The sequence below is a fragment of the Carettochelys insculpta genome, chromosome 5 (genome assembly GCF_033958435.1).
Source record: "Carettochelys insculpta isolate YL-2023 chromosome 5, ASM3395843v1, whole genome shotgun sequence".
Taxonomy (NCBI): Eukaryota; Metazoa; Chordata; order Testudines; family Carettochelyidae; genus Carettochelys; species Carettochelys insculpta.
The window spans coordinates 56,348,928-56,368,782 of NC_134141.1; the positions used below are offsets into that span (position 1 = coordinate 56,348,928).

The 19,855-nt window shown below is 46.1% G+C and overlaps 1 protein-coding gene across 9 annotated transcripts in view; it reads right to left on the reverse strand.

Annotated features, from left to right (window-relative positions):
• ERCC6L2 (ERCC excision repair 6 like 2) overlaps nucleotides 1–19,855 on the reverse strand; it is a 227,848-nt gene that overhangs the window by 161,407 nt on the left and 46,586 nt on the right. For all 9 annotated transcript variants that reach the window (XR_012645704.1, XR_012645705.1, XR_012645706.1 and 6 more), the window contains exon 9: nucleotides 19,486–19,605. Coding sequence is in view for 5 of the 9 variants with exons in the window: in XM_074995116.1 (XP_074851217.1) it covers nucleotides 19,486–19,605 (120 nt within the window). In the remaining 4 variants the exon portion in view is untranslated. The remainder of the gene's footprint in view (nucleotides 1–19,485; nucleotides 19,606–19,855) is intronic.

Genomic DNA, 19,855 nt, shown 5'->3' on the forward strand with positions numbered 1-19,855 from the left:
ATTGCGAATCGCGAGGAATGTGAAGGATAACAAGAAAAGTTTCTACAGGCATGTTACCAAGAAGAAGGTGATCAGAGAGGGTGTTGGGCCCCTGCTGGATGAGGGAGGTAACTCAGTGACAGATAACGTAGGGAAATCTGAAGTACTTAATGCTTTCTTTGCCTCTGTCTTCACGGACAAAGACAGCTCCCAGACTCATGCGATAAGTGATGCATTGTGGGATGAAGGTGGACAGCCTTTGGTGGGGAAGGAACAGGTTAGGAGCTATCTAAAAAAGCTAAATGTACATAAATTGATGGGCCCGGACCTAATTCATCCGAGGGTTCTGAGGGAGTTGGCATATGTTGTTGATGAGCCCTTGGCCATTATCTTTGAAAAGTCGTGGAGATTGGGAGAGATCCCGGATGATTGGAAAATGGCAAATGTAGTGCCCATCTTTAAAAAAGGGAAGAAGGATGATCCAGGGAACTATAGGCTGGTCAGTCTTTTCATCACTCCCTGTAAAAGTCATGGAGGGGCTCCTCAAGGAAGTCATTTTGAGGCACTTGGAGGAAGGGAGACTGATCAGGAATAGTCAGCATGGATTCATGAAGGGCAAGTCATGCCTGACCAATCTGATTGGTTTCTATGATGAGATAACTGGCTCTGCGGATAGGGGAAAAATCAATGGATGTAATTTATCTTGACTTTAGCAAAGCTTTTGATATGGTCTCTCACAATATTCTTGTCAGCAAGTTAAAGGAATGTGGATTGGATAAATGGACAGTAAGATGGATAGAAAGCTGGCTAGAAGGTCGGGCCCGGCGGGTAGTGATCAATGGCTCGATGTCAGGATGGTGGTCGGTTTCTAGTGGAGTGCCCCAAGGCTCGGTTCTGGGTCCTGTTCTGTCCCACATATTTATCAATGACCTGGATGAGAGGTTGGATTGCACCCTCAGCAAGTTTGCGGATGACACTAAGCTAGGGGGAGAGGTAGATATGCTGGAGGGTAGGGACAGGGTCCAGACTGACTTAGATAAATTGGAAGACTGGGATGCAAGAAATCTGATGAGATTCAATAAGGACAAGTGCAGAGTCCTGCACTTGGGCTGGAAGAATCCCAAGGATGGTTACAGGTGGGGGTCCGACTGGCTCAGTAGTAGTTTTGCAGAAAAGGACCTGGGAGTTGTAGTGGACGAGAAGATGGACATGAGTCAACAGTGTGCCATTGTAGCCAAGAAAGCTAATGGCATATTAGGTTGCATCAAGAGGAGTATTGCTAGTAGATCCAGAGAAGTGATTATTCCTCTTTATTTGGCTTTGGTGAGGCCGCATCTGGAGTACTGTGTCCAGTTCCGGGCCCCCTATTATAGGAAGGATGTGGATACACTGGAGAGGGTCCAGTGGAAGGCAACCAAAATACTTAGGGGGCTGGAGCATATGACTTATGAAGAAAGGTTGAGGGAATTGGGACTGTTTAGTCTGCAGAACAGAAGACTGAGGGGCAAACTTGATAACAGCCTTCAACTTACTGAAGGGAGGTTGCAAAGAGGCTGGAGAGAGGCTGTTCACAGTGGTCACGGATGGCAGAACACGGAACAATGGTCTCAAGTTGCAGTTGGAAAGGTCCAGGTTCAACATTAGGAAAAACTTTGTCACTAGGAGGGTGGTGAAGCACTGGAATGGTCTACCCAGGGAAGTAGTGGAGCCTCCATCCCTGGAGGTGTTTAAGTCTTGGCTCGACAAAGCCCTGGCGTGGCTGATCTGATGGGTTTGATCCTGCTTAAAGCAGGGGGCTGGACTCGATGGCTTTTTTAGGCCTCTTCCAGCTCTCTTGTTCTATGATTCTATGAAGAAGTGCAGACTCCTGCACTTGGGACAGAAGAATTCCCAACACTGTTATAGGCTAGGGACTGACTGGCTAAGTAGTAGTGCAGCAGAAAAGGTCCTAGGGTTTACTGTAGATGAGAGGTTAGATATGAGTCAAAAGTGTACCCTTGTAGCCAAGAAGGCTAATAGCTCATTGGGGTGCATTAGGAGAAGCATTTCCAGCAGATCTAGAGAATTGATTATTTCCCTATATTTGGAACTGATAAGTTCACATCTGGAATACCGATTCAATTTCTGGGCCCCCCACTACAGAAGGGATGCAGACACATTGGAGCAGGTTCAGCAGAGGGCAAGGAATATTATTAAGGGGCTGAAGCACATGACCTACAAAGAGAGGCTGAGAGATTTGGGGTTTACTTTGCAGAAGAGAAGACTGAGGGGCAATTTGATATCAGCTTTCAACTTCCTGAAAGGGGGCTCTAAAGAGGATGGAGAGAGATTGTTCTCAATGGTGGCAGATGGCAGAACCATAAGCAATGGTCTGAAGGTACAGAAGAAGAGATGTAGGTTGGATATTAGGAAAAACTATTTCACCAAGAGAGTGGTGAAGCACTGGAACAGATTACCTAGAGAGGGGATGGAATCTCCATCCCTATTGGTTTGTAAGTCCCTGCTTGACATAGTCATGGCTGGGATAATTTAATTGTGGTTGATCCTGCTTTAGGCTGGGGGCTGGACTGGATGACCTCCGGATGTCCCTTCCAGCCCTAGAGTTCTATGATACAGCTGTGAATCCTGCTTTTCGTGCTTAAAGATAGAATCACAGATACGTAAGGCTAGAAGGGTTGTCAACTAGTTATCTAGTCCAGTCCTCTGCATTCATGACAGAAATAAAATCCCAGCTTCCTTTAAAAATCACTCCATCCCAGACTATGCCTGTTTTGTATTTCCCACATACCCTCGCATAACTCGAATTTCACCTGAGTTGGAGGGGCGGCTTTTTTCCCCAGCATAAGGCATGTTCTGCAGCTGATTTAGGAAGGTAAATACTGGGTTGGGAGTGGGGGAGGAGGGCAGTTGGGGATAGCTAAGCCTGGCGGAATGTACAGGCTATGGGAGGGGGGCAGGGGTATTAAGCCTAGCATGGGTTAGGGCTGCAGGGAGCGCAGGACGGGGGTAGATTTGAGCTGGGGCCATGCGGCCCTGAAGGGGGTTGAACTGGGGCTGTGCAGTGGGGAGTGTTTGAACTGGGGCTGGGGGGGAGCGAGATTTTTAGTTGCACTTAACTCACATTTTGAGGGATTACTCTGTGTGTATACACACACACACACACACACACACACACACACACACACACACACACACACAGAGAGAGAGAGAGAGAGAGAGAGAGACCTGTTACCCTCTTGCATGGGGAGAATGGCATTACATACTTTTGAAAATGTCGTTCTATACTGAGGTGCTTTTCCTGGAGTGATAAAAACAGCTCTCCTTAAGACAGGAAGTAGTTATTTTCCATTTAAACAGGTGTTTCTTTCCGCTGACACTTCAATATACTTTTTAAGAGTATGTATTGCAAATCATTCACTTAAGTGGATTAAGAGAACACAGTTATTAAGCAAGTTTCCGCAGTGATGTCAGATCATTAGCAACAGAAACTATCAGTCATGATGGACTGAATTTCAGTAATCTACCGGGATCTCTTCAAAGCATATTTTAAACAAACCTGCCTCCTACAGTAGCAGTCAAACAAAATAAATGAAAAATTCTATGCGTGTCAAGCAAAGCGAAAACTAATAGAAGATCACTGTTTCACCTGTTTTGCCTCCAATGAGCAGAGGGGAAGGAAACTACCAATATGTATATGACTTTTAAACATTCTGACCTAGTGAATGGAGAGCGGGGTTCCCATTTTCCAATGGAATTCTTTCCCAAGGACAACCACAAAAAAGAAATCTTTAAATGTAATAATCAAATAGAGCTTTTAAATGCCATCTTAAAATAATGAATTCACAGCTTTTTATCTGTGGAAAACGAGAATGTCTTCAGTCCGATTCTAAAGAAGAACTATCTTTACCAAGAGTTCTCAGAGAAGTGTCATTTTTTTTCCAACTTAAAAGGAAGTTTCACTAGGTGCCAGACAGAACGTATCTTCTTGTTATTAGCCATAAAATATATTCCTCTCTCCTCTTTTATGAAATACTTCACATTAATGTGATCCGTGGGGCAGCAGTTTGGAGTGGGCAAGGCCACCGTCAGGGCTGTCCTCATGGAGGTAAGAGGACCCACGGGGGGGGGGAGCCCGGGGGGTGGAGGGCAGCACTGGGGGGGAGGGCCAAACACACCCTGCACACCCCTCACTGGTGCTCTCCCATGTCCTTCCGCTGCAGGTCGTCTGCACCATCAACGCCCTGCTCCTCCACAGGCTCGTGCGGCTTGGGGACCCGGATGCCACCATCGCGGGATTTGCCAGCCTGGGCTTCCCAAATTGCTTCGGGGCTCTGCATGGGACCCATATCCCCATCCAAGCTCCAGAGCAGAGTGGAGAACGCTTCCTGAACAGGAAGGGCTACCATTCGGTGGTCCTCCAGGCCTTGGTGGACAGCCGGGGCCACTTCCTGGACATTTATGTTGGCTGGCCTGGCAGCACCCACGAAGATCGGGTGTTCAGGAATTTGGGCCTGTGCCGCCAGCTGGAGACAGGGACCTACATCCCCCAGCGGGAGATCCCTGTTGGGGACACCACCATGCCCCTCTGCGTCATCGCAGACGCGGCGCACCCCCTCCAGCCCTGGCTCATGCACCCTTACACGGGCCATCTCTCAGCCAGCCAGGAGCGCTTCAACATACGCCTGAACCATGCGCGCCAGGTGGTTGAGCGCACTTTTGGCCACCTCAAAGGGCGCTGGAGGTGTCTCCTCACCCACCTGGATGCAGGCCCCACCAATATCCCCCAGATTGTGGGCGCGTGCAGCGCACTCCACAACCTGGTCGAGAGCAAGGGGGAAGCATTCTTTCAGGGCTGGGCCGTGGAGGCTGGCAGGGCTGATGTGCAGCCACCCGCTGCCCCCAGTCGCCAGGTGGACCCCGAGGGGATCTGGGTGCAGGAGGCCCTGCGGGCCCATTTTGACCAGGCCACGGGGTGAACACTGGCAGGCCCCCCACTACACCCCCCCATCCTCCACAACACTCCCTGCCCCCACACCCACACCACAGAGCACCCAAGAGCACATCCCCACCCCACTTTCTTGCAAATTAAAATAGACCTGTTGTTTTTGAAACCACAAAACAGTGAATTCTCTTAATATTAATACAAATATATATAGTAGTAGTAGGCATCCTTCAGTCTGCATAGACTATGGATCACGCCCTTTATAGTTTCAATTGAGGACTTCATTTACAGCGTCTACTGTGACTATGAAGACCCACACGAGAGTGACAGTCCTTGCTGCATCTCTTGCAGATGTGGTGGGTGTCTGGCAAGTCCTTAGTGTGCTTTCTGTACGCTCACTTCTCCTCTGCTCGCTGTCTGATCCTCATCTCGCCCTTCTGAAGGCACTTGTGCAACCCCTGCCTCCATCTGCTGCGGTCGTCTGCTAGTTCTTCCCAGTTGTCCAGCTTGATGCCTACCTCTCTGAGGTCTCTCTTGCAGACATCTTTGTAGCGCAACTGGGGGCGTCCGGGAGGTCTTTTGCCAGAGGCTAGCTCATCATACAGGATGTCTTTTGGAATCCTTCCATCATTCATCCTGTGGACGTTGCCAAGCCAGCGGAGCCGACGCTGCCTGAGGAGGGTGTGCATGGTTGGGATTCCAGCTTGCTTGAGGATGGCGGTGTTGGTCACTTTGTCCTTCCATGATATTCCAAGGATGCGCCTGAGGCAGCGCAAGTGGAAGGCGTTCAGCCTCTTTTCCTGGCGGGCATACCGGGTCCAAGTCTCGCTGCCATAAAGGAGGGTGCTGAGGATGCAGGCTCTGTAGACTTGCATTTTGGTGTGAGTGTACAGCTTGTTGTTATTCCACACTCTCTTGCTGAGTCTGGACAGAGTTGTGGTCACTTTTCCGATCCTCCTATTTAGCTCAGTGTCCAACGACAGGGTATCAGTGATGGTGCACCCGAGGTACATGAACTCGTGGATGACCTCTAACGTATAGTTGTCAATGCTGATTGATGGGGATTCAGCAACATCCCGACAGAGTACGTTTGTCTTCTTTAGGCTGATGGTAAGCCCAAAGTCCTTGCACGCTTTGGAGAACTGATCCAGCAGAGAGAGAGAGAGAGAGAGAGTGTGTGTACACACACACACACACACACACACTAAATAGTGTAACAAAAGGGGGGAACTATTTACATGGGGGTCAGGTATCATAAAAGAACAGGGGTCTAACACAAACTATATACAAAATAATGGGGATATGTACAAAGGGGGGGGGGGCAAGTCCTGGGCCCCACACCCCCTACTGTCCAGCGCCCGGGGTTGGCGGGCGTGACCCTCGCCTCAGCCTCAGCCCTGGCTGAGGCTGGCTGGGGGCCGGGTGAACCAGCAGATACGGCCGGCGGGGTCAGCAGGCCCCAGGTCAGCGGACGGCAGTGGGTCAGCGGGTGGAGCGGGGGGTGGAGTGGGCAGAGTGTCATGGGGGGCCAGGTAGTCCGCTATGCACTCAAAAGTGCGCATAAAAGGCCCCCCATGCCTCCTGGCGCCAGGCCAGCGCCCGCTCCTGCAATTGCAGGCACCGCTCGTCCACCCGCAGGCGCCGCTCCGACACCTCCAGCTGCCGCCAGAGGGTCGCAAGCAGCTGGGGGTCCATCGCTGTCCTCTGGTGGTGCTGGGTCCACTGTCAGCCCCGCCCTGGGGCTGGTTGGTGCTCCGCCGAGGGGCTGGCCTGCAGTGATGGCCCCGGTGGGCTGTCCGGGACCACTGACACCTCACCGGCGCTGTCCGGGCCCTCCGATGGTGCAGCTGTGGAACACGGGGGGGCGGGGGGGGGGGGGAAGAGTGGAAACAGCCATTAGTGTGGCCCCCGAGCCGTAGCCCTTGTCCCCCCACCCCTCTGCTGCTGGTTCCCCATCCCCGTCCCCTGGAGATGCTGCTGCTGCTGCTGATGGGTGTCCCACCCCACCCCCGCGCAGGACCCTAGGTTCCACTGCCCCCATCCCCAGGGATGGGGCAGGCACTGTCCTGCTGCGGGGAGCAGGGGCTGATGCACTCTTCTGAGGGACGTGCCACTGCTGTCCTTGGGGCTATGGTCATCTGGGCATGTGGAGGGCCCTGGTCATGTCTCTCGTCCCCACCCCTCAACCCCAGGGGTGTGCACGGGGTGGGTGGTACATACCTGACGGTCCACTCCCACAGTCGGGGGAAACCCTCTGGGCGGACGCCCTGCTGGAGCTCCGGGACGGCAGGATTATTTGGAGCCCCCCGTCGCTGGAGGAGGACTCCCCCTCCTCCTCCTCCGGTGTCCCGGGGTGGGCTCCTGGGGGGGCCCCTGGGATGCGGGGCTTGCCTCCAGGGCAGACTCCGCCTCCGGGGCCTGCTTGGGCTCGTCGGCTGATGTGTCAAGAGGGGCCGGCAGGGAGGAGGTGTGCCGGGGGCCCAGGATGGACCTGAGCTCCCTGTAAAAGGGGCAAGTGGCAGGGGCGGCCCCAGATTGGCTGGCCGCATCCCGGGCCCGGGCGTAACCCTGCTGCAGCTCCTTAACCTTACTCCTGATGTGGTCAGGAGTGCGGGCAGGGTGACCCCGGGCGGCCAGGCCCTCGGCCAGCCGAGCGAACGCATCCATGTTCCGCCTCTTGCTCCCCATTATCTGGAGCACCTCCTCCTCGCTCCAGAGCCCAGCAGGTCCCGGATCTCAGCCTCTGTCCAGGAGGGACCCCGCTGCCTCTTCCAGGGCTGGCTGCCAGGCTGGGAGCCCTGGGGACGCTTGGGGGGCTGGCGGGCAGCCATCGCAGCGGGGGAGTGTCTTGGGACTGCAGGAAGGCGTGCAGGCTGGCCGCGTGTTACTGCTGCTGCCTGCACACGCTCTCAGTTTCCTGCACAGGAAGGCAGGGGGCGGGGAGCTTTAAGGGGCCGCTGCACGCGGCGACCATAGAGCTTGGGGGCTGGAGAGAGTCTCTCTCAACCCCTCAGCTGATGGCCACCATGGTAGACCCCGCTCTTTCGATGCTGCGGGACGTGGATCAGCTACACGTGCCCTACTTCGACGTTTAACATCGAAGTAGGGCGCTATTCCCATCCCATGATGGGGATAGCGATTTCGACATCTTGTCACCTTACGTTGATGTCAACTTCGAAATAGCGCTTGCCACGTGTAGACATGGCGGGCGCTATTTCGAACTTGGCGCGGCTACTTCGAAGTAGCCGGCACACGTAGACGCAGCTATTAAAGCATAAAGACAAGGCACTTCTCTTTAGCCATGACAAACTAACACTCTAGAAAGGCTACCGCATGGTTTCCAGAACTGGGGGATATATTCCCCTGGGAGGGCGTGAAGAAATTCCAGGAGGGCTGCGAGGCAACCCAGCCCCCACATGATTCCCTCCATCCAAAGAAAGAGCTGGCCTTGGTTCCTGACTCTCAGCCCCTGCTATTTTACGTGGGGAACCCAGCACAGCCACTATAAAAAGCAGGCAGACATCACAGACAGACATGGAGCTAGCTGCCTTCTGCAAAGGTGAGAAAATGTGGACTGGGGTGAGAGAGAAGAGGATGAGGTTAGATGTGGGTCTGGAGGTGCCTGGATCAGGTGAGGGGGATGGGGTAAGAGCAAGAGGTCTGGGGGTGCCTTGCTTTGTGGGAGGAGAGGGGCTTGAGCTGACAGCTGGCCCCAGCAGTGCAGGGCTTGGGTTGGAAGGCAGGAACCTGGTCCCAGCAACACAGGGCTCAGGCAGCTTGGGATGGGAGGAGGGTTGCTGACCCTGGCAGCATGGGCCTTGGGTGGGCGGCTGGTCCTGGCAGCATAGGGCTAGGGGGGCAGCTCTGGCAGTGCAGGTGTCAGGTGGGCAGGCAGCTGGCGCAGGCAGCTCTGGCAGCTGGCCAGCCGGGGCTGCACCAGGCACCCGCAAGGGGCCAAGAAAAACTATTTGTGCTTATTTTTAATGTTAAATAACATTTTATAATCAAGCTTTTGTGTTTATTTTAAATTCTAAGTGATTTTTTTTTGTTAAAGAAGCGTTGGATGATGGCAAAGAAAAGATGGGGGGGTGAGCATTTCTCAAAAAAATCAAAAGTGGGGGAGTGTGATGCCAAAAAGTTTGGGAACCACTAGGAGAGAAAAACCTGCTTTAAAATTGCAAAAAGATTTAGCTGGCTCAGCAGCAAAAAGTTACCTTGTCTCATTTTAACAATCCCTTAAAGCAAACATTTAGAGTAGATTGCATTGGTTCACAGCCATACTTGAGACAAGTAGCTACACCCATACATCAACATCCATATAATGTCCAGTATTTATTAGAACCACAACTTATGATTTCCTTGTCGGTTAGGCAGCATTCAGAATTCTGGATTTATTCTTCCATTAACACTCACATAACCAACACCACAAGAAAAGAGCTCCTTAATATTAATGTGAAGGAGTGAATTAGTTTTTGTCCAGCACCTTTACCAAATACCTCAAACACATCTATGCAAATTTTATGTATATAATTATGCTCAGAAGCAGCACATGGGATCTTTTTAGCAGGGAAGTGATTGTACCATTTTTACTGAGAATATAGAAAAAGCCTATGAATTCATTCACACACTGTTATAGTTTCCACTTTGTGGCTTGCATAAACCTAGTGGCCAGTGAAGCTGAGAGCGAGGGAGAGATCTTTCCATCCAGACCAATGCTCCAGATCTGGGCAGACAGAACCCAAAAACCCCATGCAAGACATCTCACCTTTTATAGGAATTCCTGCCCATGCAAGTCTATGGATTTTGCTACCTTATGATGTACTGAGTAAGTTTGCAGCATATGTTTATTTGAATATTGTTCTTACTGTTTAATATTAGTCTGGTGATTACTTTTCTGGGTGTTGTCCCACCCTGATTTTGATGGTATTTGTTACCTTCACATATTGAGAGTGCTTGCTTCTAACTTCAGAGTCATCCATCTGCTCGTTACCAATACAACAGGCACATTTGACATTTCCTTAGCTTCTGCAATTCTCCAGCCTCTCCTCTGACTCTTTGGATGCCATGCTGGCCTTCAAGCTAATCTCTTTTCAAACAAACATTCATATTCATCACTCACACAATAAATATATGGAAAAAAAAGAGTGGAATCAAATGAAGTAAAATTCTTCAATGAGCCAAACTGTTCCATATAATCTCTATGGATAATAATTCTATGCTCTAATAATACAAATATAGCAGTAGGGTTGACCAGGATGGGGACATTCACTGGGAAATACTAAGAGAGATTAGCGAGACTATAAAAATAAAACAAACTCAATAATAATAATGGGAGATTTCAACTATCCCCATATTGACTGTGTAAATGTCACCTCAGGACACCTTAAATTGCTGCTTCCTGAAGCAGCTGGTTCTAAAGCCCATAAGAGAAGAGGGAATTCTTGATTTAGTGCTAAGTGGAGCACAGGACTGGGTCCGAGAGTGAATATATCTGGACTACTTGGAAACAATGGCTATTAAATAATTTAACATCTCTATGGCAGGAAAAACACCACAACAGCCCATCACTGTGGCATTTAATTTCAGAAATGGCAAATACACAAAAATGAGGATAGTTAAACAGAAATTAAAAGTTACAGAGCCAAAATTGAAAACCCTGAAAATTTCCCATGCAACTTGCAAAGACACCATAATAGAGGCTCAACTTTGATGTATATGCCAAATTAGAAAACAGTAAGAAAACCAAAAAAAAAAGTCCTACTGGGGCTTAGCAACAAAGAAGCAGCAAGAGATTTTAAAAAAATAGTGTTGTCTGAAGAGTGGAAGTTAAATCCTAGTGAGGAAAACAGAAAGGCACATAAACTCTGTCAAGTGAGTGTAAAAATGTAATAAGGAAGGCCAATGAGGCATCTGAAGAATAGCTATCCAAAAACCAAAACATAACAGCAATTTTTAAAGTTATCAGAAACAGAAAGCCTGTTGAACAATCAATGGAGTCACCAGACGAGCAAGATGCAAAAAGAAGCACTCATGAATAATAAGGTCACTGCTGAGAAGCAAAATTAATTGTGTGTGTCAGTCTTCTCGAACTTGAACCATTCTTTTTTGGTGAGGTGTCCCAGATTGAGGTGCTGTACAGGTGGTTTTGGAACAAAATTGATAAACTAAAGACAAAAGGTGGCATTCACTTAAGAGTTCTGAAAAAACTCAAATGTGAAATTGTGGAGCTACTAATGTGGTTTGTAACCCATTCTTTAAATATGCTTTGAATGACTGGAAGATAGCTAATCTGACAGCAATTTTTAAAAAAGGCTACTGTAGTAATGCCAGCAATTACAGGCTGGTAAGTCTAATTTCATTACAAGGTAAATAGGTTGAAACTACAGCAAAGAACAGAATTTTCAGGAAAAAAGTCAACATGGTTTCCATAAAGGGAAATCATGCTTCACGAATCTACCAGAATTCTTTGAGTCAACAAGCAGGTGGACAAGTAGGATCCAATGAATATGATGTACTTAGATTTCCAGAAAACCTTTGGTGAGGGACCTTGGCAAAGGCTCTTAAAGTAAGTTTTCATGGGACAGAGGGAAGGTCCTCTCATACACTGAAAATGGTTAAAAGAAAAGAAACAAAGTAGAAATAAATGGTCAGTTTTCAGAATGGAGAGAGGTCTCCCTCAGGGTTCCATACTGGGACCAATCATATTCAACATATTCATAAATGATCTGGATAAAGGGTTAAACAATGAGGTGGCAAAATCTGAATGGGATACAAAACTGCCCAAAATGGTTAAGTCCAAAGCAGAATGTGAATACCTTCAAAAGGATCTCACAAGACTAGGTGACTATGAAACCGAATTTTAATATTGATGAATGCAAAGTAATATATATTGGAAAACATAATCCCAACTGTACATATAAACTGATGGGGATTAAGTTAGCTGTTGCCACTTGAGAAAAATCTTATAGTTACTGTGGATAGTTCTCTGAAAACATTCACTTGATGTACAGCTACAGTCAAAAAAGCAAACCTAATGTTAAGAATCATTAAGAAACTGATAGAGAACAAAACAGAGACTATGTTATAGTTTCTATATAATTCAATTGTAAGGCCATATCTTGAATACTGCACGCAGATATGGTTCCTTAACTTCAGAAATGGAATGGCTGCAATATGAACAGAGATTAATACCACTGGGACATTTCATCTTAGACAGGAGGAGACTAAGGGAGGATAAGTCGAACAGTAGCCATTAGCCAGGATGGGCAAGGATGGTGTCCCTAGCTTCTCTTTGTCAGAAAGGACAACAGGGGATGGATCACTTGACGATCATTGGTTTTCTTCATTCTCTCTGGGGTACCAGGAATTAGCCACTGTTGGAAGACAACAGTGGGCTAGACTGACCCTTGTCTGACCCAGTACAGCCATTCCTATGTTCTTATTTGAAGTTATCAGCCAGAGATGGTAGGTAAAGGCATGACTGCTTCATCTGGGGATGAAGAAAAGATATTGGTTAGCAAGATGATTGCTGTATAGTCTCAGATCCTGGTCCTCCAAAGTCTCTTAGCGGTTTGGGCCTTCAAGAGAGTAATGCAGGACTGGGGAGGAATTTTCTATTTCTATGAGCAATGAGTGATAAGGGTCCTAGAGAAATGTTGCTAGTATGCTGTTCATGGATCCTATTGAGGGGGCCCATATGAAATAATGGGGGTAGCCATGAGTGCTCAGATCATCAGGATGGACCCTGAGAATGTCTTTCTCAAATAGTTTCCATCTTTCTAGGAGTCTTCAGAAAAATACTGTGGAGTGGAGTTCTGAAGCAACATTTGAGAAGTCAGTGAGAAATCCTCATCACCATCTCTAGTGTGACTTTGTAGAAGTGGAGCACCCATAGAAAAAAAAAAAAAAAAAAAAGAGTGATGCTCCCAGTACAAGGCGACTACCTGAAGACATACAAATCCTTGAGCAAAGTGTGTCCAGCATCTCACTGTGAGATCCATGAAAATTTAACTCATATAGTACTGACCGAGATGGAAGCCTCAGCGGCAGTGATTTGTGGCGGAGGAGTGAACAGTATTGTACGCTCCAAGGTGTATCCACTAGATGATTGTCTGATCTTCTGCAGTACTGCAGCGGTAGTGGTGGAACAATTTCTGCCTGTCTTGCTAAGCCAAGCAAGTAAGCCTCCTCCAGGACACATATAGACAGGATCAAACACAACTGCAGAATGACAGACATGGACATCAGCTTTGGGAAGACTCATCTTTAAAGACTTGACCCAGAACCCAGGTGTCCACCTCTCTTGGAGGGCAGACCTAAAGGTGTATTATGCAATATGACTCCTCAAACGTGGAAGAAGGTATGCACAACCTCTTACTTCCCCCCCTCCACTATGAAGTGTACAAAAGGGACTACTTTATAAACAAGAAATAAGTTTATTAATTATACAAGGTTGATTTTAAGTTGTTAAAGAGGTAGCAAACAAAACAAAGCTGTTTATGACACTGATTACTGAACAAATAAAGCAAATTATACAAACTAAGCTTGATTTACTGAAGAAACTGGTTACATAAAGAATTCCTCACTCTGTTACAGGCAGATTATAGAAAGTCTTGAAAAGCAGCTGCACTGGACTGTAGCTTGAGACACCAGAAGTTATTACTCACAAGCTGAATAGTAACAGAGAGGTAGCTGTTAGTCTGTATTCTAACAAAACCAAACAGCAGTCATGTCATACTTTAAAGACTAACAAAATGATTTATTAGATGATGAGCTTTCGTGGGACAGACCCACTTCAGATCTATAGAATTTCCAGTCCAGGCCTGGACATATAGCACAGAGGTCCAAAAAAAATTGCCATAAAAACTGACAAATCAAATACATGAACTGAAGGAAAGGGATGGGGGATGTTAAGTATCTTACCTAAGATCATTCAACATCAAAGGAAGGGAAGCAGTCCTTGTAATGTGTGAGGTAATTGCTGTCTTTGTTTAGACCAAGTATTAATGTGTTGAATTTGAATATGAAGCCTAGTTCACAAATCTCCCTGTGTAATCTGCTTTTAATGTCTCTTTGTTGTGGGATGCATATTCTCAGGTCTTTAACAGAATGGCCCATTCCACTGAAATGCTCACTGACCAGCTTGTGTATTGAGAGATTCCTGATGTCTGTTCGTAATGATCCCACAAAACCTCACCACCTAATACACCATTTTGTTAGTCTTTGAAGTGCTACAAGACTGCTGTTTTGTTTCACAAGCTGAGTGTCCTTCAGCTTGGGCTCAACTCTTCAGCCCCCAGTTTACTTATTGTTTCCACGTGTTTTTCAGTACGAAAGCTTATGCTCCAAAATATCTGTTAGTCTATAAGGTGCCACAGGACTTCTTGTTGTTCAAGGAGAATTCTGATCAACTTACTTCCTAACCTTAAATAAGATTTACCTTAAGCACGAACCTTTTGTTTCCTACTCTGGGTGTCCCCTTCTTTTAGTGGAAAATTACTAGAATTCCAACATGGTATTTAATACCAAGTGACAAGACCACCTGACTTAGTGGTGTCACGGCTATGTCCCAGAACTCCATAAAAGGAGGAGACAGATTAGTATTTTCAAATCTTCTTGTTTCACACTAATGGCCCATCAAGTCCGATGGCCTGCTGTCTAGTGGGTATCTCCCACACACGTCCAGTTGTAATTTCTTAACTAGTCCATATTTCTAACTTTAGGATACAGAAAAACAAATTGGGTAATCATATTCAGTAAATCACTCTTTGTGATGATATCTCAAAGAAATACATCTCAGTTATGTCATATCCATATAATTAGCAAATTTTTGGAAAGATACAGAGCATAGTGTCACAGGGAGATGCCAAAGTATCAGGCTTAATTTGCAATCAGGATTCCTTTGAGGTAGATTCTCTACCTGGGAAACCTGAGGTCTCTTCCCTAATGACTTGTTTTAGAGGATTTGAGTTTTCCCTCTTAAAAACTCTAATGGGAGAATTATGTGGAAATGGTCCAGGAGCTCTATTTGCTCCAACACAGGTGTATGACAGGGCATAGGTTATCCCCATGGCTTGGGTCAGAAAAGCTAAATGGAGGAAGCTCTACATCCTGAGGAGGTGCAATTTAATCTCCTCCCTCTTTCTGGTTTTCAAATTTTAACAAAAATTACACTTCCCCCAAAAGTGAAACTCTCCAAGGCATGCATATACTGGCAGTGGCCTCATTGATCACTAAGGTAGACTCCTCGCAAGAGAAGCAACATTTAAAACTGTAAAAGACAGATATACCCTTGTAGAAATCTAAAAGTTCCCCAGATGGGGGGGGGGGGAACCCGAAGACAAATGGTCCTTTCCTTTAACTATTACTAATTAACACTACTTAACTCAGCTACTATTAAGGCTCCCTCTCATGCAAAGTAGTTGAGAAGGAACAGAGGACAGTTCTCCTGCACAGTTGCATACACCCACAGTAAAGGGTAGAAGAGCATATGTGCAGGTCAAATAGGCACTGGCACCTAAAATCTCCAAATGCCCAGAAAGCACACACACAAAAAATGGAGCAAGCATAATGATACCACTTAAAACAAAAACAAAAAAGGTAAAAAATGACAACTATCAAGTCAGAAAAATATACAAGGGAAACCTCAAGATCTGTATTAAGACTGATCTGATCATATGAAAGAGGTATTAGTCAGCATTCTAATAAAATGGAGAGAGACATGAACCCCCATAAATCTAGAAAATTAGAAACATATGGACAACAAAATGAAATTCAACTTGGAAAATATAAGCAATATGGAAAAATATAATCTTAAAACAATGATGATCAAACAAAATGAAAACTCTGGGAAGCAGTAATGCTGATAAGAACGAAGAATGATAGTTAAAACAGTATAAATATCTGTACAAAGACCAATACATTTCTGGATTGCACATGCAAATGCATCCAGTGGGAGGGCTGTAGTGTTCCTTATCTACATGACTCCAGTTTGATAAGCCATCAATTCAGTTCAGGACAAGACACTTTCAGAAAGATTCCAAAAAGCATAACTCAAGCAAGTAGGAAGCTAGAAAAACTGATGAGGAAAGATGTTAAATATTGAATGGTTCTCTCTTACGCTTTTGTTCACAGTTTATGTCAACAAAAAAGCCATGTGGACAATCCGGGGGGGCCTCTGTCCACAGACAGGACCTCCAGTTCACCATGCAGCCCCTTTTGCTGAGCTTCTGGTTGGCAGTTCTGTTAAGAAAGCAACTAGGCAGCTTGGCTGCCCTGTGGATTGCTCTTTTGACCCGCTTCTGTTCATGGAAGTGATCTGTCAACAGAAGTTTTGCCAGAACATTTCTTCAGATAGTGACTTCTGTTGACAAACTGCTGTAGTGTAGATGTAGCCAATATGCTTAGCTAGGATATGAGAAGGCAATAAACAAGAGACACAAATGGATAGAAGTCAGAATTCTAAGGCTGGAAGGGACCTTATGAGACTTCTTGTCCAGCCCCCTGCCTAAAGCAGGATCAACCCTAACTTAGTCCTGACTAGGATGATTATGTCAAGCAGGAATGTAAAAACCTCTAGGGACGGAGATTCCACCCCTGCTCTAGGCAGAGCATTCCAGTGCTTCACCACCCTTCTGGTGAAACAGTTTTTCCTAATATCCAGACTACACCTCTTCCTATGTAACTTCAGATCATTGGCTCTTGTTCTGCCATCCGTCACTACTGAGAACAGCCTTCACCATCTTCTTTATAGCTCCCCTTCAGGAAGTTGCAGGCTGCTATCAAATCTTCATATCTTCCCTAAATAACCCCAGATCCCTCAGCCTCTCCTCATAGGTCATGTGCTCCAGCCCCCTAATCATTTTCATTGCCCTCTACTGAACCCGCTCCAATGCATGCATGTACTTCCATACTGAGGCGAGGGGACAGAATTGGATGCAATACTCCAGATGTGGCCTCACTAGTGCCGAACAGAGGGGAATAACACTTTCCTAGATCTGCTGGAAATGCTTACCTAATGCACCCCAGTATGCCGTTAGCCTTCCTGGATACAAGGGCACACTGTTTACTCACATCCAGCCTTTCATCCACCATAATCCCCGGGTCCTTTTCTGCTGCACTTCTACTTAGCCAGTCAATCCCCAGCCTATAACAATACTTGGGATTCTTCCATCCCAAGTGCAGGACTCCACTTCTCCTTGTTGAACCTTACCAGATTTTTTTTGGCCCAATTCTCCAATTTAGCTATGTCACTCTGGACCCTATCCCTACACTCCAATGTACCTACCTCTCTGCCTAACTTAGGGCCATCTGCAAATTCACTGATGGTGCAATCATCCAGGTCATTAACAAACATGCTGAACAATACCGATCCTAGAACTAATGCATGGGGCACTGTACTTGAAACCGACCACCAACCAGACAGAGCCACTGATCACTACCTCCTGGGACTTACCATCTAACCAGCTTTCTATCCAGCTTAAAGTCCATGTATCTAATCCATATTTCCTTAATTTATGGGCAAGAATGTTGTGGAAGACTGTATCAAAAGCTTTACTGAAGTAAAGGAATATCACATCCATTGACTTCCCCATGCCCACAGAGCCAGTTACCTCATCATAGAAGCTAATCAGGTTGGTCAAGCATGACTTGCCCTTGGTGAATCCATGTTGCCTACTCTTGATCACTTTCCCCCTCTTCCAAATGCTCCAAAACGGACTCCTTGAGGAGCCGCTCCATCATTTTTCCAGGGACTGAGGTAAGGCTGACAGGTCTATATTTTCCTGGATTGTCCTCCTTTCCTTTTTTAAAGATGGGCACTATATTTGCCTTTTTCCCAATCATCCAGGACCTCTCCCAATCTCCATGAGTTTTCAAAGATAATGGCCAAAAGCTCTGCAATGACATCTGCCAATTCCCTCAGGACCCTTGGATGCATTAAATCCAGACCCATGGATTTGTGTGAATCTAGCTTTTCTAAATAGCTCTTAATCTGTTCTTTCCCCACCAAGTGCTGCCCACCTCTGTCCCATACTGCAATCCCTAGTGCCAGTCTGGGAGCTGACTTTGTCTGTGAAGAGTAACGCAAAAAAAGGCCTTGAGTACTTTACTCTTTCCCACATCATCTGTCACCGGGTTACCTCCCTCATCCAATAACGGCCCCACACCCACCCCGACAGTGGTAACTCAGGGACTCTTATTGGTAACATGACTGTAGAAACCCTTCTTTCTGCCCTTCATACTCCTTTGTTAGCAGCAGTTCCAATTGTGCTTTCACTTTCCTGATTACTCCCTGGCATTCTCCAGACAATACATTATTTATACATTTTAGTCACCTGTCCAAATTTCCACTTTTTATATGTATCCCTTTTGAGTTTAAGCTTACCAAGGATTTCTCTGTTAAGCCAAGCTGGTTGCCTACAATATTTGCTTTGCTTATTGCGCATGAGGATGGTTTGTTCCTGTGCCTTCAAGAAGATTTCTTTAAAATACTACCAGCTCTCCTGAACTCCTTTCCCCTTGATATTAATTTCCCAGGGGATCCTGCCCATCAGTTCTCTCAGGGAGTTGAAGTCTGCTCTTCTGAAATTAAGGGTCTCTATATTACTGCTCACCTTTCTTCTTTTTGTCAGGATCCTGAAATCTACCATCCCATGATCACTGCAGCCCAGCTTGCCACCCCCTTCTATTTCTCCTACTAGTTCTTCCCTGTTTGTGAGCAGCAGGTCAAGCTGTGCATGGCCCCTGGTCAGTTCCTTCAGCACTTGTACCACAAAGTTATCCCCAAGAGTCTCCAAAAACTTCCTGGAATATATTTAAATTATATTTTAAGACTGAAGACTAGCAGGGGTGATATGAAGTCTATAGATACAACTAGAGACTCTTCTCACGAGCAATGGGATGAAAAGTAAAAATTTAGAGAGCTACAGGGGTAGAGGGATGCTTCCCAATTACAGACAGACAGACAATCTTCCAAGAAGTATTGGATGCATCATTGCAAAAGACAAGAATGGACAAAGCACTAGAATAGGGGTCTGCAATCTTTCTGAGGTAGAGTACTGAAATTTGATCTTTTGACCTCTATGTACAGTCCAAGCCCCAGTGATACTTTTTAAAATCACTAACAGTCCTACTTACAAGAGTTTCATTAATAAATAAAGATGCAGAGTTTTGCCGTTTAGGTGGTGATCAGTAGCATTAGCTGGTCATTTATTAATCCACAAGTGGCATGGCCTTCAGCAAGCTCCCAGCTGCATGGGGGAGGAGGGGCAGGGCTGAGCTCGCACTTCACACGCTGATGACAATAGGCTCACATACCACTCTTGGCATGTGTGCTGGGGGATGCTCACCCCTGCACCAAAATATGTTTTAATCAATAACAACTCCTCACTGCCAGGTAATGGTAAGGGTGATCTAGGTTTTTTGTATCTTCAACTTTCATAAACCAGGAAATGTACAAGGATTAATTTGAAAAGGGATTAGATAAATGATAGCTGCTGATTTGCTAACACATCAAAATTATAATCTTCAAAATTAAGTAACACTGTTTTTCTGAATGTATTTACCTTCATTTTCCCACTGTACTTTGGATCAGAAATTGTCTCAAAGGCTGCATCTTTACTTAGCTGGACAAAATCTGGAAACTTGGAAAATACCTGGTTGCACACCCTTTTGATATGGTCTTCCTGTAAAAAAAAAAAAAAAAAAGCCAGAAAATTGGATCACCACAAACAAAAATGAAGTTCAATATTAGAGATGGTTTGGTCCAGCATTAATCTGCAAAAGAATAAAATGGTCTAAAAGAGAAATTTTTGAGAACACTGGTACATAGTAAAATTTATAAAAATGCTCAATACAAAAGCCTCTCACAAAAATAAGGTAAAACCCTTTAAAAAAAAAAATTGTAAGCCCTTGTATGTTTAAATATGAGAATTC